The 24,548-nt window shown below is 40.0% G+C and overlaps 1 protein-coding gene across 1 annotated transcript in view; it reads right to left on the minus strand.

The window, feature by feature from the left end:
* Nucleotides 1-24,548, minus strand: part of Sptlc3 (serine palmitoyltransferase long chain base subunit 3) — a 104,694-nt gene that overhangs the window by 30,829 nt on the left and 49,317 nt on the right. The window contains exons 7-8 of the mRNA XM_027420977.2: nucleotides 14,260-14,365; nucleotides 5,005-5,224 (exon numbers count right to left, since the gene is read on the minus strand). Coding sequence (XP_027276778.1) covers nucleotides 5,005-5,224; nucleotides 14,260-14,365 — 326 coding nt within the window. The remainder of the gene's footprint in view (nucleotides 1-5,004; nucleotides 5,225-14,259; nucleotides 14,366-24,548) is intronic.

A 24,548-nucleotide genomic window follows, 5' to 3' on the forward strand; every position in this document is an offset into this window, starting at 1 on the left:
ATAAGATATATACTCATATCTTAAAATAACTACATTATAGTATCTAATGCAGTTGTTGGGTTGGGTTAGGGTTGTCAATTTAAAGATGTGTAGAACAGGAAGCATTTGTGAGGTGGAGGCAAGTACCACAACATAAAACTTGTTATTTCAGTTTGCTGATTTACAAAGGTAATGATCTGAGGTTAAATTACCTGTGTATGGGTAGCTTCAAGAGCCCAAACCAATGATATCAGCTTGTTTCTTCCTCTGTCTCACGAGGGATAGTGACAGTAGGAGGGAAACCAAACCAAATCAAACCAAACCAAGCCTAACCTAACCACTGCCACCTACAATAAGACAGATAGACTTTGGAAGAAAGGAAACCATGAACTTGATGAGCTATTGAATGACTCAGAGGAGAAAATGGGGCCAGAAGCTGACACCATAGCCAACATCCACAAGATGTTAATTCACTTACAACTCTGAGGCAGACAGTGCTTTTTAATACAAATTTTATAATAGAATAATTGAGTCACAGACACCCTGAAAATTCTTCACAAAGGTTGGGAAGGTAAGGATTTGGACTCAATGCTTCTGGTTCAGGAATCTCCTCCTTTAACAATATGCTTATCGCCACTTCAAAACCAGTGAAGAATAGCCTCAGTATGAGACGGAGTGAGTGTTGGAAGGCACAGAGAACAGCTCTCCTGCTTACACTGTGGAACTTTCCATGATCTTTGCTATTTGGGGATTTAAAGGGTTTTGTGTATATTATTCTTACTTGTTCAAAGGGAGTGAGTCCCCCAAGAGAAAGCAATGAAGGATACACTTTTCTTAAAGTGCACTGTCTTAGGGACTTAGCAGAGAGCCTGCACATACTGACAGCTGGATGTAAAGCCAAGGAGCCTCGGCAACAGGAAGGATGGCCAGTCCCTTAATGCATTGAGGATGAGTAAGCTGTATCCCTAAAAACAAGTGCAGCAACACCAGCAATATCACAGCTGTGATGGATTCACCACAACGATCAGACAAGGAAACAAAGCAAAGGCCTTATTTGAACAAAGTGTCCCCAACCCCAATTTCCTTTCATTAACGGAGAAATTTCATGCAGTCAGTCACAAGCATCCATAGTTTGAATATAGAACATCAGAGAGAAATCACCCCCTTGAAAATGAAGACTTCCTGTCCTACAGTATAATTCCTTTGGGCTGAGTCCATTTTGTCCTAGTCTAGGTAAAGGCTATTTTGCTTGTGAGGTTGAGGAAGTGGAGTTTTGTAGTAACTTCTGGAGAGTGTCAAGGAAAGCCCATTGATTCCCTCCCTTCGTCCCCCTGAGTGGGTACCACAAGCCATGAATTAAGAGTTGACTTTGGTCCTTTGCAAGGCGAGTCTGCATTGTGTCTTTCTTTGGGAGTAGGTTAGAGGTCCTTTCAGACACAGGCTTCCAAGCCCTTTTTTTTCTTTTCAAGTTCAAAACCCTGATTATTTTCTTTACCCATAGGCCCGGAGTTCAAGGGCAAGGGTGGGTTTTGGGAGGAAATCAGACAGGAGGCTTTTAGAATAAACATCTTGGTACTCATTCTGTGACCCCTATTTACTTCAAAGGGCTGTTACATGCAGCCAGGGCTGAGAATACCCACACAGAACTGCTTCTGTAAGGGGCCTGCATTTACTTGCTTTTCAGGCCACTTTTTAGCTAACTATCACCCCAAACTCAGTCTCTGTTTCCCGCTTCCCTCCTCTAGAATTACAACCCTGCAGTCTATCAGCCACAAGGACAATGTTTGCTTCGCTTATTTGCCAGTCACCATCCTGTGCAGGCTGGGAGAAGCCAGTGGGCAATAGCAGTCATGCAAGAAGATATGGGATCATGCCCAGGAGAACAGAGGCTGGGCAGTGTTGCGCACATTCTCTCAGCAGTTAGAGAAATAAAACCTAAAAACTGAAATGTGAAGTGATTATCTGGATTTTCACCCAGAGCATCATGGAAGGGTATCCTCCTCAGTGAATTGTTCACTGTCAACAAAGCCCCAAACTCAAAGAGCAAAAGAGAAAAGCCTCATTGGATTTTGAGAAACCTCTTCAATTTGGAATTACCCCTGATTTGTCAAAGTGAATTTGTAGAACACCTAATAAGAGGGACAACTGAGACCCCAATAACACCTCTGCTCTGTGTGAGACCTTAGCACCAAGCACTGCCCCCCCACTTGTTTCCACGTATTTTTCTGGTTGCTAATGTGCAAAACTCTGCTCTTGATTCACTCCGCAAAGATTCCTAGAACATCTTCATGGTAGTTCTTAAGAATATTGTCTCTGACAACCAGAGAGCTTGCATGGGACTGACCTAGGGCCTCTACAAGTATGTGACAGCTGTGTACATTGGTCGTTACGTGGTTGTGCGGGACTCCTGACAGTGGGAGCAGGGACTGTCTCTGACTCTGTTACCTTCTTTTGGGACCCTTTCCTCCTACTGAGTTGCTTGTTTCAGCCTTAATAGGAGAGAAGATGCCTAGTTTTACCTCAACTTTGATATGCCATGGCTGACTGATCCACAAGGAAGGCCTGCCCTTTTCTGAAGACAAAGAAGAGGAGTGGGGGGGGGGAGGAGAGGGAAGGTTGGGTGGAGGGATTTGGAGGAGAGGAGGAAGGGAAGGGAAACTGTGATCTGGCTGGAAAAATAATTACAATAAAGAATATTGTCTGTACACCAGGATTAACGAGAGATTTCAGAGCCAGGTATTTTTATATTTTTCTAGAGTTTTGGACCCACTTGATTATTTTCTATATTTGTGTCCCCCATCCTCTTGCTCAACCTCACTGTATTACATTCTGTGTCTTCAAGTCTTTGTGCATTTTGGTGTTTTAGGGCAGTTTGGCTAATGAGCCCCTGTTGAACACCCTCTAATTAATGATGCCACCTGGTGGTTAATTGAGATACTGCAGTATAATACGGGTTAGGAGAAGGAAAAAAGTAGTCGTGGAGAACATCTTGATTAATGTAATAATAATAGTTTTAACAGTTGCTCAATCTCTACCCTGAAGGATAAGAAGTTATGTGGACAAGAGTATTCCACTTTTGAATGCCTGCACCTGCCTTCAGAACGGAAAACATGTGACAGGATCCCAGGGAACTGTCCCTCCTGCTGCTAGTCCCAGGCTTTTGTTTAAAGTAGGTATCAAATGAAGGCACTCCAAGGAGAAAAATGTGACATCCAACAAATTTGACAACATCTCAAGGATCTGCATGCTTCAGTTTATTCAGGTGCCTTTGGTTCAGGAAACAGAGTTACGCTTGGTTAAAAGTTTTGTGGCTCAGAACTGCTGCTAAAGCAATCAAGGCCTCACAAAGCAAGGTAATCCGGATCAGACAGCTCCTAACCCCGAGACCCCCTGATCCCGCTGATGTGACAGTTAGGAAGGAAATATTAACCTTTCACTAGACTTTGCTGAAGTCTTTGAGGGCCTGGCATTCCCTCTGTTTCTAGCATTACCTAGTTCATCCCCATAGGCACTAGAGGGAGGATGAAATACAGCGCATTGAGTATGGGAGAAAGCAGCAGTTAAAGGAGGGCAAAGATCACTTAAAACAGGAGTTTAGGCCCCTATGTCTCATGGTAAGTGGCCAAGAGGCAGCTTGTTGTTTTAAACCACTGGCTTTTAATGAGAGTAGCTGTTTGCTACATACCCCAATTGGTCTAACTGGTTGCCCAGTAGGCTGAACTTTTGTTCCTGCTGGACAGAGTGGATAAGGAACTGGAAACTTTAGATATAGCTCCTGATCCTCCCCTGGTTTTTCAAGATGGGGTTTCTCTGTGTAGCCTTGGCTGTCCTAGAACTCACTCTGTAGACCAGGCTGGTCTCTAAACTCCTGGAGATCCACCTGCTTCTGCCTCCTGAGTGAGTTCTAGGATTAAGGACTTGGGCCACTACCACCTGGCCTCGATAACATTTTGATAACACCCCCCCATTCACTAATTTGGGGCCTACAGTGCTCTACTAGTTGGAGCTATACCACAGTCTCTTTGGGAGAAATGTAGGCTTGCATGAGACAACTGCCATGGTTTTTGAAAGGTACATGTAAATGGACAGAGGACAGCTTCTTTGACCCTTAGATGTAGATCTGAATATTTGATTTTTTTCTCCTCCTCTCCCTTCTTCTTTAAAATTTCTTCCAGTTGCTTATTATTTTATTTTTCATTACCAAATCATTGATAATATAAGCATAAGACAGTCGGACCAGTGCTCATTAAACAGTGTAATGTCACCTGACCCAAATTTTCAAATATTTCTAGAATATAGAAGATGGGTTATCTAACATTAATAGAAACGAGTTATTTCTCAGAAAAGTAATCTTAGAAGTCCATTTTTATTCTGCTGTTGTTTAGATGACAATTTGTAAAATCTATGATGCCAGCTTCTTTAGTACATAAACTTTTCCTATTATTGCTATTAATCACACACACACACACACACACACACACACACACACACACACACACACACACCCCTAATTGTTTAAGTTTTGAATAAAAAATTGTTTGCATATCTTGCCTGCATGTCTGTCTGTGTACCATATTTGTGCAGTGCCAGCTGAGGCTTCAGATCTCTATGACTGGAGTTACAGATGGTAGTGAGCCACCATGGGCTGCTAGGAATTGAACCCCAAAAGCAACCAGTATTCTTAACTACTGGGCCATCTCCCCACCCCACTTCCTGTGGCTTGGTATATGCTATTATCTGTTTGTGAAATTGCATCTCCCACTGATTGTCTACAAGACTGATTGATGGTCATTCCATAGAATATCCCAGATATAGTCCATCAGAGTGACTTCTCTCCCAGACGCCCTACACATTGTGCCCTTGCTGTTTTTATTTTGTTGGGATGTGATTATTCTTTCCACACTCATCTTTACGTCATGTTATTGGTTATCCAAACTGAAATTTACAAGGAATTCAGAGAAGCCCTACTTCCTGCTTCCCTAGGGTGTTCAGGATCTACACAAACACTAGGAGTTCCTTTCTTACCTTTTTCCCAGCTATATAGCCTCCAGAGGCTGCAAAGCTTTTGGTGAATGTTCCCATGTATACATCCACATCTTCAGGGGCCAGTCCAAATAAGTCTCTGACACCTTGGCAGTTGGAGCCCGTAGCACCAATACTGTGAGCTTCGTCGATGTAGAGGTAAGCCTTGTATTTCTTCTTTAGAGCCACTATCTGGGGCAGATTCACAATGGAACCTTCCATGCTTGCACATAAGGAAAAAAATTCTTGGTGAGTAATGAATAGCCTTCTGGAATCTCTGTTAGTTTTCTTCCAGTGCTTCCTAGAAAGCCTGCCCTGTCACTGTCAGGCTGCTGACAAGGATCTGTCACTTTTTTAATGGCATATTTTATTCAGCAATGGTAACATTCCAATCTCGTAAGCCTTCTCTGCATGTCCATACTACTTGAATAAAATCCTTTATATTTGGTGGATTGAGTAGATTGGGTTGCTATCTTTAGTTTTCAACTCAAAAATAAGCTTACCGTAGTGTTGATCTAATTTCTTTGGAAAGCTGGTTATTGCAGATAGAGCAATGCTTTGGGGATAGATATTCTGCTGCTTTTAATAAACGTGTGCCTCTCTGAGCCACCTTGATCTGTTGTTTCTTTGACCATGATGGCCAGATCTAGATTTAGCATTTGAACTGTTAAAGATTAAACTGGGTAACTAAAAAATCCATAGAACTTCAGACATCATAGTATTAATTATCACACAATAGAATATCCCTTAGCATGCCTGCTCAGCAATCATCACAAGTCAGTCTTATGTGAGGCTACACAGGTGGTATCCTGTCTTTCTATTTCTTCAGAGTGTTTGGACAGAAGTTGATCAAGCCTTAAAACTCCTGATAGGTTTAAGGCACTGTAAATGGAGGTTTCTCTGGTGTCCACAAGTTCCCAAATAAACACTCAGAGTCTTGATAGTAATTGTAATTGTTTGGCCAAAGGCTCATGCATATTGCTGAATAACTAATCTATGTATCACCACATGGTTTATTGGTAAAGTTCTGACATCTCACTTCTTTGGTGGCTACATGGCATCTCCCTGACTCTGCCTTCTTTCACTTTATATCTGTTTGGATTTCCCATCTTGTTATATTCTGACCTGCCATAGGCCAGAACAGATTTATGCATCAACCAATAAAAGCAACAAATACTTGCAGCACACAGAAGGGAATCTCTCATCATCTCCCTCTTTCTGTCTAATTAAAAAAGGTTTTAACTTTAACATAGTAAAATTATATATAACTTAGTAAAATTGCATATACAGAAGGATGCCCCTCTGTATGCTGTGAATATGTGTTATTACCATTTGTTAATAAAGAAGCTTATTTGGCCAATGGCCAGATAGAGACAGTCAGGAAATCCAAACAGAGACACAGAACGAAAGAAAGAAGGTGAAGTCAAGGAGATGCCAAAGGAGAAAGACACCCTAGCATCACTGGTAAGCCACAGCCTCATGACAATACACAGATTAATAGAAATGGGTTAATTTAAATCTGAGAGATAGTAATATGCTGCAGGCATTGGCCAAACAATTATAATTAATATTAAGCCTAAGAGTGTTATTTTATAAGTGTCTGCAGGAACTGATGGGCAGGACACAAAACATCCAACTGCAAGGCACAGATTTCTGGGTTCTTCCCACAGGGTCTCCAGAGGTGCCAGGTTGGGGAGGAGGTCATCAATATATAGAAACTTCCAAGATAAGTTCACACCAGTAGCTAAGGACTGCACTTTAGAATTACCACTACTAACTAATCCTTTTGCTCTTTGAGTATTTGTTTTAGTTTTTCAGGTTTTAGATTTCAGTTTCTCTAAAAAAAAATCTTTAAATGGACAGAGGTTGTAATAATAGCTTTAGATTTGAATAGCAACTGAGAAAACAGTACTGAGGATTCTCGTATCCCCAGTCTTAGCAAGTTTCTCCTGACAATAATACCACCCACTAATGTGGGCCATTTATTGCAATTTGATGAACCATTTTTGATATATTAACTAAAACCTCCAGTTTAACGTTTACTCTGTGTTGTATATTCTATGTGTTTTCACATATCCTCATGTCGTGCTTGCCCAGGGTCATGTTAATCTCTGTCATTCCAATTTTAGTGTGTGTAGTGATCAAGAGAGTGTCTAAGTGTTTTATTTTTCATGGCATTGCAAATTGTAAAACGTTTCAAGTCCTTAGAGAAGGGTAAATATAGAGCCAAAATAAAATAAAATTTTACATTTACATGATACATGAGTCTAGATCTCATTGGGTTTTAAAAAAAAGTTTACTCTGTTTGGCTCTCAGAACACTTGGAAGCTTTTGCACTGCACAGCTTGGACTGTACAGATAGTCTGACTCTAAGAAAACAGACTCATGTTCACAGCACAATGCAGCTTGTCAAACAACTCAAGCAACCCTTTGCTTTAGTTAAAGACCAATCATTTGAAGAGCAGTGAACTTCTCTATCCTCCCCTGTTAGGTATTAGATTGTATATAATACATTAAAAAATAAGCTTAAGTGTTATGTCAATTCAGTCAAAACAGTCCATTGAGAGTCACAGCTACCCAGACCAAAGGAGCTGAATTTATCCACCAATGACACAGCCCATGGGTATTTCACAAGGTCATTTGGATGGCCAAGTTCTGATTTTAATGGAAGACCAAATGGCCTTCTCTTATGCATGCTTGTGAGTTACTTTCAGAACTACTTTAAATTTCTTGTTTATTAAAGTTGTCTCCACTGAGGAAGAGGAGGCAATGTTACTGTCTGCCTACTTTGTGCTTTTCTTGTAACCACAGCACTTTCTAAATTGGGACTTGGGCAGCCTATATGATGTTATCATTTATTTTATGCTTCATTCTCATGTCTTCCTCACAGAATCTTTATAGTGAATGACTAGCACTCATGCTTGTCAATTGTCATACCATCCCAGGCACTCAGTGAACTTGGAAGGAGGAAGTTTCACTGAAAACTGACTTGAGAAAAGTTCTGTGTTGAATCTTCTAAAATGAAGGCATGTGAATACCATTTCGAGGTTCGAACATGACGAATGGCTTCAAACCCTCAGAATTCTTAGATTTTTTTCTTGTCTTTAAAATGCTGTACATTGGTAACACAAAAATATGAGAAACCTGACATGACACAAATAGCCCTTCCTGTTTCTGGAACTGAATTTGGCAGGAGGCAAAGTTAACATTGAACAGTGTTTGTAGACAGTCTACACAGCCAATTAGCCATCTTTCCATGGGCCGTTCTAGCTGATGTAAGCACCTGACCACCTGGTTTGTATTTCTTCCTCCAAGATTAATGACTCTGCAATACTGCTGATTTTTGGAGTTAATGCCAGGCACACATAGAATCCTAGAGAGAACTCAGCTTTTATATACTTATATTCATCCATGTTTTCATTTTTTTCAGTATTATTGAATTTGCATAGAACCTTTTGCTATAGTGGAATAATGAGTCTGGCTCAAAGTATAAGATGGTTATTTATGTTATCATCATTAGTCTCTGTCAAAACCATCAAGACCAAAAGCAATAAAGAAAAACACATGGCATGTTGTTATTTTTTCCTGACTGAAAGGTTTTGCTTTTCTTTTGACTTTAATAGAAGAAAAAGAAATAAAATACAGCTATAAGTAAAAATAATGTCATCAGCTAATCTGAGGCTCTGTCTAGGGACTTGAATTATTATTTAACCCACCAGTCAGTAAATTACTTTATTTTTTATTGTATAATGCACTGGCTGATTGTTAAGACTTCCTTTTGAAATCTTCCTCTCATCATTCTCCTCTCCACATGGAAAACAAAAATTAAGCCACATTTCAGGATACTTGTATGATGGAAAACTCTACTTGGCAGGCCCAAGGTTTAACCCAAGAGAAGACAGGAAAGGCGGGGGGGGGGGTATAGAGACAAGGAAAGGGGTGGAGAAGAGGCAAAGACTGAGATAAAAGAAAAAAAAAGAATGAGGAGAGAGGGGTTAAGACAAAACTCATCATATTCTTTGCGTTACATCTTGAAATTGTAGAGGATTGGAAAAGTTTACCTCTGAAGCTATTCTTACGTTTTCACAGTTTGAGGGAGAAGGGTTCTTAGTCTATTCTTACTCAAGACATTCTGTCAATTCATCATATGCTTGTATGTATAATTTGGGAAGGGTGGCTCATAATATTGAATTATTTTAATTCTGAAAGTTTTGGCTCCAACTATGCTAGTTTTTGTCCCAAGTTACCTGTGCCATGTTTACCAGCAGCATGTTTTTGAATCACTTTGAGATTTCTTAACCATTATGAATTGATAAGGAATCTGTTCTCAGATACTACAAAAATAATGCTGTAGTTAAAACAAATGTTAGGGTTAAATGATTTTTAGCGCTAAAAGAACAAAGTCGAAGTAAGAGGACTTTCAGCTGGGTATGAGATAGCCACCTTGGCCAGATAAGAGGAAGAAGGACAGGTCTCAGAGGGAAAAAAAAATAAAACAAAACATGGAGGCTAGTCTTGGCAGGCTCTAGCTAGTCAGGTCCAATAACACAAGGTTCCTGTGTTTGCTTAGTAACTTCAACTCTATGTGTAGTTATGTTTTTAAAAACATATTCTGTGTGTAATGTGTCTAATTGTAATAGACTGAATTATGGGTAAGGATGACTTCTGAGGAAATCTCCATTATTCCAGGAAGGAGACTATCCAAGACTGTCCCACGGGTGGTAGAGTAAGACTTATGAGTCCAGATGCTAGAGACCTTTTGGTTCAGCTCTGCTTAAGCCAAGAGGATGTACTTCCCTTTTGCTTTCTCACTGGCTGAAATAAACCTTTACTACTTGCTTGTGTTATCTCTGTTCTGGTGTAAATTCTCCTTTGGGAAGATTCCAGACTTCTGCTACAGTTAGGATTGGAGGGATATTCTCCAACCCACAGTAATATGTGTTTAACATAATATTAGGAAATTAGAATAGAACCTTTAAATAATACTAGTTGATTTTAGACCCTAAATCGTATATTCATGGGCATTTAGACTTGAATTTTTAATCCCTTTATCTTACAGATGGAGAAATTGAAGCCTAGGTAGAATTCCTTTAAGTCACAGCTACTTTGTACTTTCAGTGTTTACAAACTAGATGCCAACAGATAGGCTGCCTCTGCTGTCTACATTGAACCTTTGCTGTACCAGGGCCACCTGATTTTATTTTTTCTTTCCCAGATTTGTTTTTAATTTGAATTAGAAACAAGATTGTTTTACATGACACTCCCAGTTCCCTTCTCCCTCCTGTCCTCCCCTACCATCCCCCCCCCCAACTAAAACCCTACATATTACATATCCTTTCTGCTCCCCCTAGATGGTGAGGCCTTCCATAGGGTATCATCAGAGTCTATCGTATCCTTTAGGATAGGGCCTAGCCCCTCCCCCGTCCCCCGTGTGTTTGGCTCAGGGAGTATTCCTCTATGTGGAATGGGCTCCCAGAGCCCACACCTATGCTAGGCATAAGTACTGAACTACTACAGCAGGTCCCGAAGATTTCCAAGGTTTCCTCACTGAAACCCATGTTCTGTGGTCTGGTTCAGTCCCATGCTGGAATCCCAGCTATCAGTCTGAGGAGCAAGAGTTCCTCGATGTTCAGGTCAGCTGTTTCTGTGGGTTTCACCAGCCTGGTCCACCTGATTTTTAATGCCAGTTCTGCTTCATTTTATTTTTCTGCCGCAGGGCAATTATGTAGGCCCCGGAGCCGGTTTCTTCATCTTTAGAATAATCAAAGAAGGCTTGTGCAATATTGTGCACTTAGAGCAAGGAGTAAACACATGGACAAAATGAGTCCTCACTCTGTAACCCTTCCTTTTCTGTGTAAAGAGCAAACAATTTTGCCTCATAGACACTTTATTGCTTTCCAACTTGAAATCTCTTCAACTGAAAAAATGAGATTATGAAGATAGTTACTCTTTGTTGTGTGCAGTCTATGGCCTTTGCCTCTGCCAGACACTGGCTAATATGGTCTCTCTTAATACTTGCATATACGTTTTGGGGAGGGTACAAAACTATGGGGACCAAATACCAGGATTTGAATCCAGGTCCCGGATCCAGATCCAGATCCAAACCCTAACTCCTCTATATTGTCTACATAAATAAGAACATCTACGGATATGGCAATAATAATTATTATTGATTGTTGCTAATTTTATGAAATATTCTGGATTCTTAATCTAGTCACCTAAGCATTTCCGTTTTGACCCTACTTGAAACATTCTGACTTGTAAACTTAACTTTTCTCTTTAAGAGTTATGAAAAAAATTGTTGTGGGTGAGCAATATGTGGTGGGGTACTTTACCTGTGGGGCAGACAAGTGAGAGACAAAACAAAAACAACACCAGAAACAATAACAACAACAACCCTAGGAGTTAAAATGCAAAATAGACTTTGGGCAGCTACCAACCAGTTATGTGTCTGATATGTGACTTCTCAAGACCAGAAGTTGACTTGGGAACTATTGATCTCACATTCCCAGCCCTGACACTTTGGAAAATCCTATGGAAAGCAATTTCGTCTTCTGGTGATAGTTCTACATTGGCATGCTCAAGTGAAGGCTTTCCAACTGGAATTTTGCTCAAGACTTATGTTAGGCTAGTCTTAGTTTATGAAGGAGGATCAGAGGCTGCCTGTGGGATGGAGGCTGTTGGGGTGACATAATTATCATGTGGAGGCTTTTGTGGCAGCAAGTTCATGACATGGAAACTTTGTCCTGTGCCCATACTAGGTTGAATAGTCTGCAATAGACTGATATAAAGATTGATGCATGTGAGTTCCCATTGCAGTGCACACAATTTCATCTTCCCTTCAAGAGTTAAAGTGTAATCTCTTTTCCTGGAATCCAGACTCTGTAGTGGGTTTGGCCAACAGGGCACAGAATCAGTTCTAGGCCACTATCATAAAACAATGGCAATTTCTGGGCCATGCTGTAAGGAAGATCTGAGTAGATGACTAGATGTTGTCATATCAACACCAGATAACAGAAATCTTGGCATTGGTGTCCATAAAATAAAATAGGATTCATGTGAATGAGAAAGAAGCACCCCAGTCCCCTCCCAAAAGCCAGTGCTAAATGTGTGAATGAGGTAATTTTGTATGTTCCATTCCTACTCGAATTCTTGATTGACTGCCGTCTTGTGAATGAGCTCAATTAATACTGTGTGTGGCTGCAGACCTGACTCACAGGACCAAGAAAAGTAAGAAATGGTCACAGGAAATCTTTATTCTTTGGAGTGGTTTCCTACATAGCAGCAATAAACTGAGAGTTACCATTGCTAAATTGTGGTTTAGGGCCTTGTTGGCTTAGGGCCAGAAGTCTTTACCTGCATCCCTCCCCTCTCTGTCACAGGATGAGATAAAACCTAGCCTAACCCTTAGTTAATACGGCTGCTATAGCTGTTTCTGATGGGAATATTTGCCAGTAAAACACTGATGGACCTCTAATTTTAGCCATAATCCAAGCACTTAAAAATGTAACTTTCCTTTAGTGGAGATAAGTTCTGTTTGTTTGAAATTGTGTTCTTTTGATGCTGGCTGAAGGAGGTGCCCAGTCTACCTTCCCTCAGCCAATTCATCCTACCATGAGTCCAAGCCTGGATGACTGGTGTTTAGATAAGGGTTGCTTGTATCCCTCCCAGGCTGGCAGCTGCTATAAACCACATAGGGAGAAAGCTTGGCACTTAAGGTTATGGCAGCACAGGCTCAGTATGAGATTATTTCCTAAAAGTTAAAGTTTAGAGCCAGTGAGTAGCTAACTATCCTAGAATAGGGCATTCTCAGCCTTGGCACTACTGCTATATTAAACTACAGAATTCTTCTGAATGCCTTTTGCTTTGCAGACTTTCAGGAGCATTCCCAGCTTCTCCCCACTAGATGTCAACAGTAAGCTACTACATGTGTGGCCACTAACACCTGCCAAATGCTCTCTGGTTGGAGACAAGGCAAAAATCACTGTTTTAGAGACTTCATAAGCACTGCACACCACTGGAATTGACCTTAGGAAATAATGATATAGGTGTCGAAAGCATTGTAGTATAAAGTACCATTTTTGCAACTACAGAACTCTAATAATTTAAAATAAAAAAATGACTCTGGTTTTTATATTATCTTCCACTTGGAAGAATTCACAACCCACACACCCACCCACTCCCCCACCGGCAAAAAGGGATAGGGCACATTTCCTTTGTAACTCAATACTGACTCATGACATATGGTGATTGTTTATGATTGATGAAGATAATATCTTCATAATCTTATTTGTTTTCATTTGAAGAGGTTTCAAATTAGGAAACAATAAATTTTCTATGCAGCAATGCCTGCTCTTCCTACAGATGAGGATGAGCTGCAGAGGGAGGGCTCACCACGCTATTGTCCTCATGTCTCCTTTGCAACCATACTCTTGCTTGGGGTTTTCTCAGCCTTCACTTCCTCCCTTTATATTGCACATATCTATCAGAAGCTCATAGGGGGGTAGAGCCCAGGTTCCTCTGCTGTAACAGTTGTTTGGGAATCGATTTAAAAAGAGACACTCAGAAAGTGTTTCCTTGGCTTATAGAGTAGGGTGTAAACAGAACAAATACTTGGATGCAATTTCCACTTGAGCCACAGTAATGGATTTAGAAAGAGAATGAAGCAAATTCAATCACAGCCAGTGATATAAAAGTTCTGCTCTGAATGACTTAGGGGAATGACTTTCCTGCTCAGCTTAAAGACAGCAGGAAAACAATCCTGAAAGTATCAGCAAATGCAAAGTCAGCATACACTGTCCCCACTCTGGAGGAAGGATTTCCCTTGAGGTTAGGACCCTGAATTCTGATGCCAGTCATTTAGCTCCTTGATTAATGACTGAAGTAGATGCTTGGGTTCATTGTCCACCTAGGGGGATTGGGGCGGCAGCCCACTGAAACATCTGTGACAGATGTGTCTCGGGACATCCTGATGTTGAATAACCAAGGCACAATAGATCTTTGAAAATGCTAGAGCATTGGAAGGAATCAGATCAGCAATGAGGACATTTCTAAGAAAGACTTCTCCAGCAGATGCACAGAGCTGTAGAAAAACAGGATACCCCAAATCTGACCACTTCTGTAGATAGCCCTTTCTTGTGTTCCTCCATAGCATCTATAAGAATGTCCTTTATTCTTTAGCCAGAAAGGTCATCTTTTCTCCATTGGGCGGTTTGCTGTGAGCCTCTGAGTGCCAAATGTCTCTGGTTCTTCACATACCTGTAGATGCCCTCCACCACGATGAGAATCTTTTTCCAAGCTCGGCCTGTGCGAGGCTGGCCATTGATGATAGATTCCCTCAGGAGCTTCTCTAGGCTTTGCACATCTTTAAATAAAGTGAAAAGAGAAACTGAGTTATGAGAGCTTCTGTTTGTCTTCCTCTTTTTGTTTCTTGACAGGGTGTCAGAGTTATTTGTTTATTTTTTACTTTTTAGATTTATACTCAGACCTGGACTTTGAGAAAGCAAGGTTGGAGCCAGAGAACACCTGGCAGATTCGGAGGTTTGTTTTCTACTAAAGTTTAGCTCTGGTTGGATGACTAGCTCTGTCTGTACAAACTGGCTGAGTCAGTTTAAGGCTCTTTCAAGCTTTTCTTTGCCTGCCGGAGAGAACTTGGAAGTCTGTGCTATAGACAAGTGTCTAGTGACACTGAAGTTTCATCACTAGGCAAAGACTGAACTCTGCTAGATGAAATTAACAGCCACTCACCAGTTGTTTAGACCTGAGTCTGCTAAGGTTAAAACAGAATACTGGCATGGTGCTAGAGGTCTCATTATCTTTGGGGGCTTGAATTTTGAACTGTCAGATGTTTTAGCACTGTTTGGGTTGTGAAGTAACTGGCAGTCCTGTGTGAAATATTTGTGATTTCTGGACACATTACTGGTAGTTGACAATTACTGAGCCCTGTTTTTGTGTCTAATATTTTTCTGATGTTATTTTTAGTCAGAGGTCATTTAATTCTCACAAGACTGCTATGGAGAACTACTACAGTTTTTTCATGTGGTGAGTCAGGCAACTGTGGCACAGATGATTTGGTAAACTAAGGCAGTGGTTCTCAACTTTCCTAATGCTGCGACCCTTTAATACAGTTTCTCATATTGTGGTGACCTGCCCTCCCACCATAAAATTATTTTGTTGCTATTTCGTAACTGTTATTTTGCTACTGTTATGAGTCATGACATAAATCTATATAATAGTTAGGAGAACTGATATGTGACCCCTACAAAAGGGTCATTCGACTCCAGAGGGTTGAGAACCACTGGTCTAAGGCCTATAGTTTTAAATGGCAGAGTAGGGCTTTGCACTTGTACTAAGTTCCATATTTGTAACCACAAACTTTTACTGCCTTATGTGAGAGCCGTTGTGCCACTTTCTCAAACTCCAAAATGATGCAGGGCAGGATGAAGGGTTAATGTCTGATAGAACATCCTTGTTTGCTTTTAATGCAAAAATCATAAATAGTGAGAATAGAAGATGGCTGGCCTTGGGTTAAGAGGTTATTTGGAAGGACTTAGGAATCAATTCAGCTGTTTGGTATTTTCATGTGTTATCTAAATATTAACTTTTAAAGCTAGAGTGAGTGAAAAATTACAGAGGTCAATGTGTACATTTACATGGATTTGCTATATTTGTACTGTAGATTTTTTTTCCTCAAAAACCCCACCAATCCTTGGCTATTCCCAGGGAAAGATGAGAGACAGGTAGAGAAGTTATCTGTGTTCAACTATGAAGCCAAATGACAAATAAGTGCTGGTCAGTGTATGCTGCTGAGGTATTTAAATTTTTTGTTACAATAATAAGCTAATAAAGTCCTAGAAAGTCCTTCATGAATGAGTCTCTGAAATTTCCCTGAGACAGCTTCTCTGTGGTCCTCAACAGACACCTGTCTGGAAGGCATCCACTCATCATTCAAGCCTCACTTTAGACTGGTCAATGATACATACCTGATCAACAGTCTCTCTCTCTCCCCCTCTCCTGCCATAAATAGTCTATTATTCTTTGAAGCACTTATCACCTAACTTGTTGTTAGCGCTCATGTTTTTACTCCACAGAAGGCAAAGACCATTCCTGGTCTTAGTCTAAGTATACAGTATTAGTATCACATCAGTTTTGGATGACCAACTCATATTTATTTTTATGGATAAATAACATGGACCACAAAAGAGTTACCACAGAGGACAGTGGCCTTTTGTCTGGAGCTAAGGTTTCCTTAGCAAACTGTATTTTTTGTTTTGGTTTCATAGTCTCCTCTCTTCTGAATGTTTCCAGTCAATGCCATATCACTCACCACTAGATGGCAGCCAAGGAGACAAAACAGCAACTATCCTGTTTCAGATTTTCAGGGCTCACAAATCCTGTGTGGCTAGCTTGCTTTTACTTTGCTTAGGCTGATCATTGAAAGAACCTCTGGGAGTGGAGGAGACAGCCTGTCTGTTTACCCACTGCAGGTTGTCAGTCTATGAATGGGCAAAGAGGCGATGAACAAGAATTTATTTTTAAAGAACACTGCCCTTTCTAATTTTTTTTTGTGTATAAATGAGACATGCTGTGGGTGGCTTTAATGCCATCTTAATAAAAGTTCAGTTGAAATAAACTAGAGAATACTTTAATACAGTGATATAAAATCATACTTGTTCTTTTGTTTGCTTTTGTTTGTTTGTTTTTTTGTTTGTTTGTTTGTTTTTCTAGACAGGGTTTCTTTGTGTTGCTTTGGAGCCCATTCTGGAACTACCTCTGGAGACCAAGCTGCCCGGGAACTCATAGAGAACCGCCTGCCTCTGCCTCTCGAGTGCTGGGACTAAAGCCGTGTGCCGCCACCAGCACTGGGTAATAATACTTGTTTTAAAAATTGTTTCTGTATAAAGGGGAATGATGGAACAGGAAGAATTAAATGGGAGTGATAGGGCAGGGTAGAAGAGGGAATACAGGGAGGGATAGTTAACACTAATGGCAGTCTGACAAACTTATGAGAATCTGCTATGTCAACACTTCTCAAAATACAAGCATATGTAGAAAGAGCTTAAGTGAAATTAATTGTAATGGGGCAGTAATGCCTTAGCTAGATATCACTGACTAACAAACAGAAACCCCAGTCTCATGAATGGATGATCTCTATTGGGGTTGTTGGCAACGAGGTCCCATAGAACCCCAAATACTACAGGCTATTCTCATTTGTTTTGATTATCTTTTAGAACTTGATGGTAAGAATTTATTGCTGAAGACACTACATATTCAAGTTGTAGAACCTGGAGAGAGCAAGCTGGTTCTAGCCTGGGAGCTTCCTTCCTATTTTCATAGTGCTAAAATGTACTATGTATGTTGCTGGAGGAGAAAAGTCATTATCAGTCTTATACAGCTGTGAACTCCAAAAGCTCCAGTAACTGTCAGCCTGAGGTGTCCCCTGTACAGTAGTGACGTGAATGTCCTGGGAGTAACTTTCTATTTTATGGTTGTATTTAAGGCCTGTTCCATAAGATGGAGCCTATTTCTGGTTTTTGAAGCCAAAAACCTGTGGCTAGAGAGGCCCTAGGTTCTAAGGAAAAAACTACCATTACTCTGCTAAGCGGACATAGTATTAAACCAACTCCTAGTGGCTTATTGTGTTCCCATGGATTAGTGCGTCTCCCAAATTTCATCAAAGAAGCTTCTTTCTGTAGTAGATGATACTCAACACAGAAACCCATGACTGGCCAAGGTGCAGCAAATGGGAGACTTTGGAATGCTCAGCCCTAAACTGAACATCTATATCATATCCCTTCCATCCAAGGCTCAGGGATCATTGTAGAAGAGAGGGCAGAAAGATTGTAAGAGCCAAGCTTGGTGGATAACTGCAAGGAAATAGTATCTTCTAGACATGACAAGTTAGTTGCATATATGAGTTCTAAGCAGTTGTGACAGCATGCACAAGATTTGTGAAAAATGAAGAGAGATAAAATCTCAGAATGGAGAGGAGATGTTGACACAGAAGAATCCCATCCTTAGCTAAGGGGCTGCTGAAATTTGATAGCTGCTCGGAACGGAAGAGTTAGTTCTCTTTAGTGGCATGACTTCTGGAAGATTGACTGTGCTCCAACAAATGTCCACATACCTAAAGGTAGATTGACAGCACAAATGTGATGGGTTTAAAAAAATGAGAATACAAAGTTGGGTGGGAATGGAATAGGGGTTGATATTGGAGGAGTAGAGGAGGGGGTTAATAGGATAAAAATTATTGACAAAGAATTAGTAGAAATATTAAAAATAAAAATGAGTGTTTTAAGATTGAAAAGTAAATCTGAAAACCACAAATGATTGAATGGTGCCTTCTGTAGAGAGAGGATTCTAATGAAGTTTGTGAAACCCCTAGTTACCACATTTCTTCAAAATGCTCTAGAATCCTCAGAGAGGGTTTTTAAAAAGGAACTAAGGAGGCCTCGCTATTCCCTGTGTATTTATGGGAGGTTAATGGCTGCAGGGGGAGGAAAAGACATTTTCTTCAGTGGTGTAGCCACTGGTTAGTTGTTTATGCTCTTATATGTAACTCCACCCATGCTTCTGCAGGCAATTCTAATGAAATTTATTGATTTACAATGATGTGAAAGTAGAAAGAGGACTCATTAGACTGAAATATGATGGAAATGAATCATATACAAGATAAGGGGTTGCGGATTTAGCTCAGTGGTAGAGCACTTGCCTAGCAAGGACAAGGCCCTGGCTTCGCTCCTCAGCTCTTCGGGGGGGTGGGGGGAGACAAAATAACAACATGAAAAAGTCACAATAAAACACATTATTGTATATTTTAATATATGCTAATTAAAATGATTTAGAATCAACAGAGAACAAATACACTGACACACTAGTCCCTGGTTGGAGCTGGCTCCTCAACTTAAGCTGGATGGTTGGAGAATCTTTCTTATGGTATGTAGTGAACCAACTTTGGAATAGGCTAGTTCACTTCCTACAGTAGAAAATGCAAGGAGAAAGTATTAGTACATGTGGTGGTTTGAAAGAAAATGGCTCCCGAAGGGAGTGGCACTACTAAGAGGTGTGGCCTTGTTGGAGACATGTCACCGTGGAGCCAGACTTTGAGGTCTCAGATATGCTCAAACCATGTCCAGTGAGACAGTCTACTTCTTGTTGCCCGCAAGATGTAGGACTTTCAGCTATTTCTCCAGCACCACATCTCCCTGCATGCTACCACGTCCCTCTGTGATGATAATGGACGGAACTACTGAACTGTAAGTGAGCCACCCCAACTAAATGTTTTCCTTTGTAAGAGTTGCCATGGTTATGATGTCTCTTCACAGTAACAGAAACCCTGAGACAATACATAACATCAAGTCTAATCTGCATAGTCTGAGGGGAGACTGACTGGGCTGCAATAGCCATGGTGTCAGATGGCTTTTTCAAGAGGTACCACAGCTTTCTGAGTCCTACACACGCTTCGCTTCAGCAGTAGATGCTTGGTTATGAGTCATATTGGATGCTCTACACATGTAAATGTCCTAGCTATATCCCTTCAGCTCCTCCCTCCTCACAAACACAGGCCATTTTTGCCACCCCCCACCACCTGCCGCCAAAGCTCCCCTTTTTGTCTGCAGAACTATATTTGATCTGGAAAAGTAGTTGCTTTAAATTAACCACAAAAGGGAATTGGTGTTTATATAGGCTTCCCTGGGTCCCTCATCCCTCAGGTAATTCTGATAGCCATGGTTTTCCATTAGGAGTGAGGTCTTGGACACTGTGGTAGGCTGATTAATGGTTTCCCTGTCCTGGGCTGCTTTCTCCTCTCTGTTCCTCTGGAGACCAGGCTGGCCTGGAACTCACAGAGATCCGCCTACCTCTGCCTCTCGAGTGCTGGAATTAAAGGCCTGTGCCACCAATGCCCAGTCAATGAGAAATTTCCTTAAATCCTTCTCTCAGGGTCTACTGTTGGGAGAAAAGAACCAAGACAAAACAACAGACTTGAAGTTCAACTCCAGCTATTTGACATTTGGGTGACTTCAGGTATATTATTCCGGTGTCAGTTTTCAGTAATGTGTGGATGATACAGAACTTTGTGTTATGGTTGCTGCAGAATTGAGTGTACTAATTATTTAAACAGTGTAGTCAGTCTAGAACCAGTGCTTCTTAATTTTAGATGTGACTTATTTTTCCTATCCAGGAACTACTACTAGACTGTGGTTATAAAACTTATGGTCCAAGGTTTGAACTGAGCATTGTAAAAAATTAGCTTCTTAGTCTTTTTCTGTCTCTAGGAAGAATCCTTTGAAGGTTCTGAGTTTCTTTCCTTTTAGAGCTTTCTTTCTGCTTAGTGTTCTCAGTTCCTCGTGTAATTGTTGAAAATAAGGAGGAAAACAAAGGACTAGGTTTTAGTTAGTAGCTGGACTCATTGATACAGGATTGAAAATTTATTTTGCTATTGGTTATGTAGCTTTTCTGTACCTTGCATCTATTTTTTCCCCTATGCAGAACTCAAGAGCCAAGAACACTGATTTGTTTGTAGGTACCCTATTACAAAGAACACACTGTTGCTACATCAGAAGAGAATCTGCTTTCTCAGCTATTTGAGGAATGTTGTGATGGTTCATCTTGACTGGCACTTACAGGACTTAGAATCATCTTGGAGACAAATCTCTGGGCATGTCTTTGAAGGGCATTTCCAGAGGGTTTTAATTTAAGAAGGGTGGTGCCCTCTTAAATATGGATGATGAACAATCCTGAATATAGATGACACCATTTTATGTAATGGGGTCCCTGAGGGAATGAATGAAGAAAGCAACCTGAGTGATGGCACTCATTTCTTTATGCTTCTTAAATATCGGTTCAGTATGACTACCTGCATCATGCTCCTACTGCCATGACTCCCATGCCATGCTGCACCCTAAAACTCTGAGTCAAAGTATCCTTCCCATTCCTAAGTTGCTTTGGCCAGGTATTTTGTCAGAGCAATAGGAAAAGTAAGTAATGAAAGTGGAAGAGGTATAAAGAGAGCTTGGGATAGAAAAGAATCAATAGGAGAAAACAAATTTTGGGATTTCATGAAATCTCATAACCTCAGTGTTTGGAATGTTCTGGTATGGGCGTCATCCTTAAGAACCTGTCCTTCAGGTTATGAGCTTTTTTTTTTTTTTTTTTTATCTAACGTGGTTGCATCTGTCATAGATGCAAATTTGGCATCTTCTACAGAACCTTAAATAACCCTGTGTTATGTCACTCTAATCTATGGATAGTTTAAGGAGTAAACCATCATGGTATTAGATGCAGACACATTTAGTATTATCCTGAGTTATCACAAAGCTGCAAGTAGGGCCAGCAGAAACGAGTATCATATATATTGTTGCCCCATCCATTTCTTTCCCCCTCCAGATACCTTCTCACTTCTTTCACCTCTCAAGAAAGTAGAGGACCCTGGATATAGGTCTGCTCCCTAAGGTGTTGCTTTCATGATGTGACTACTGCATAAAGCTGTATGAGTAGGAGTAAAGCCTTGCATTTGTTTCTTACTGCTGCTGCAAGAAAACAGCCCAAATTACTGACAGAAACAAGACAAACTGAAGGTTCTACAAATCTGGACATCAGAAGCTGCAATGGGTCTGCCTGGGCTAACTCACAGCTTTGGCAGGATGGGCCATGTTTCTGACAGTGTTAGAGCCAACTGCACTGTCTCATATTTTCTTGTTTCTAGGCCCTGCCTTCCTTAGAATGTGATCCTTTTCCATCTTCAAAACTAAAAGTGGCAATTTAAGTCTTTATCATATGGTATTTCTCTGACAACCCTCGTTTTGCTTAATTGTCTGCAAATAAGGACCATATTATTACACTGGATCCCAGGAGAGGCTTTATTTCAGAGTTAATTGACTGGCCCACACAATTCTCTCTGTAACTTTAACTTTCTTTCTGGGTAAGGAGGAATTCGCAGGTTCTGGAGACCAGGACTGTGGCATGTTTCAGGGAAATTATTTTGCCTTCTACAGAAAACTAAGCAATAGCAGCTTGTTCATAATGGATGTCTGTGGACTCGAAGGTGGGTACCCAAACTGAAGAGTCCTAATGAATTGGGAAGGGCAGCATTTTTTTCCCAGAGAGTTCCAGAGTCCAATGTTTCTTTGTAGAATAATTTTTTAAAAAGTTAAGTTAGCATACAAAGTAACCGGTGTCCTTATGGCATTTTTACAAATAATTTTTTGAGTTGATCTTCTCTAGATTATTTTGGGAGAGATTCTTAAATACCTTTGAACTTTAATCTGTTCATCTATTAATTAGTTTCTATCTTATGATATTTTATGCAGGACTAACTAAATGAACAAATAAATAGAGAGACAATGTCAAATAGCTAGACATCTGACATACAGTAAATTCTTAATAATAAGTGCTTGTTTCTGGTACAAAATAACTATAGCTGATATTCATTATAAGTATAAATAGTGTCATATATTATTATGGGAGTAAGAAGGCAAAATGAAGAGTAAGTTATTGAATGGGTTGAATATTCAAAAAGATTTGTAAAAATATATAATTAAAATTTAATACTAGTTATAATCTCAGCAGAGCTAAGGCATTAAAACAGAAATGCATTTGAACATATTTAAATTTTGGAGAATTGTAAGAATAGGGACATTCCTAAAATCTCTCATTTACCTGGCCCAGATTAATATTTCAACACACTGTCTCACTTGCTTTATCAATCCATATATCCATCTATATACCTACCTACATACCATCTATCATATCTGTCTATCTATCTATCTATCTATCTATCTATCTATCTATCTATCTATCATATCTATTATCAGTCTATCTACCTGTCATCTTTAATCTATCTATCATCTATTTATCTATCTAATATATCCATTTATTATCTAGTATAATTCTTTCTTCTGACTTGAGACTAAGCTACATATATCATACCTTGTACTTCACTACATCCTCCCTAAGAATAGAGGTATACCTTTTTATGACCTTAGCAGGGTCAGTTGACTTATCCTATAAGGAACAAGATGTAGTGTCTTAAGCTTTATGAACCACACATGCTCTTTGTTACACATTCCTTTTTGTTTTCTATATAATCCTTTACAAATGTAAGCTCACAGGTGATAGTAAAATTTCCCACCTTGGTATATTACTCTTACTTTGTACTAATAAGTTTATTTGTCTATCTTTTGATTTTACAGTTTGGCCCAGGAATAGCATCATCTCATGTCACTCAGAATCTAAGATTGTGTATTTGCTACAATCTTCAGTATCCTTTATAGTAAACTATTTTCTTGGATTGTTTTGTATTTTTTCTATGTTCAAATAGTTTTTTTTCTTTTTTCCCTTTTTTTTTATTAGAAAGAAAATTATTTTACATGTTAATCCCAGGTCCCTCTCCCTCCCCTGTTTTGTGTTTTATAATATTGCCAAGACAATTCCTTGACTTTTATCAAGCATCTCTAATTTGGGGTTTTCTGCTCTGCACCCTATGTAAATGATGGAGAATCCTCAAATATCTCACTGAAGATAAAATTTTCATGTACACATCACTAATGGTGTTGGTGTTTTTCAACTGTCCAAGCATTGTGTGATTTCTTCCTGATGTAGTGACTATTCTCTGTCCTGAGTGTGGCTTCTCTGACATTGTTATCCTGTGAGTAGAATCTGAAGGAAAATACTAAATGGTTGCTTGTGTGGTGTGGTTTGTGTTGCTTATTTTAGATTAAAATATTGTGGGTCCTGAAAAATCACTTAGCAGCTGGATAGTAAGACACAGTCTGTGGTCAGACCAATCTATTTCAGTATTTATATTGCTTTGCTTAGATATTTCTCACACTACCTGGGTGACAAAACAAAACAAAAGACACAAATGTTGTAAAGGGATTTGTGAGGAGGAAGGAGGTGACAGGAATGAGAGGGAGGTAAGAAGGGATGGGGGTGAGAGTAACCAGAGCCCATTATATACAGATATGCAATTGTAATAAAATAACTAATACAAAAATCTATAATAAGACTTAGGTCTTCTATCTCTCATAGTACATTATAGACATACAACGCATTCGTTTCAATATAAAGATTTGTATTTAAGTTGGTCTGGAGGTGGGAAAAGTGATTAATCTGCCATAGATGTTCCCTAGATGCTTATATTTTACAGTTAGGTCACAAGCTACTGTTTAGTAGAATGGAATGAAGAAATAAGAAATCAATCTTGACAATAACCCACCTCACTTGTTCCAAATAAATTACAACCCACCTCTGTCTTTTTTAGAAGTTAGATTATTGTGTTATCCATATACATGGTTTATCCATTTTTAGGTATAAAATGAATACCACCAGTCATCTGCCACACTAAAGATTCAAAGACATATATCACATTTGTGCTAACACCAAAGGAATTTGCCTGGTCACTTAATAAAAACATTACTGTTTCTCTCCCTTCCCTCCCCTTCCCTTCCCTTCCCTCCCCTCCCCTCCCCTCCCCTCCCCTCCCTCCCCTCCCCTCCCCTCCCCTTCCTCCTTCCTTCCTTCCTTCCTTCCTTCCTTCCTTCCTTCCT

The sequence above is a fragment of the Cricetulus griseus genome, chromosome 6 (genome assembly GCF_003668045.3).
Source record: "Cricetulus griseus strain 17A/GY chromosome 6, alternate assembly CriGri-PICRH-1.0, whole genome shotgun sequence".
Classification (NCBI taxonomy): domain Eukaryota; kingdom Metazoa; phylum Chordata; class Mammalia; order Rodentia; family Cricetidae; genus Cricetulus; species Cricetulus griseus.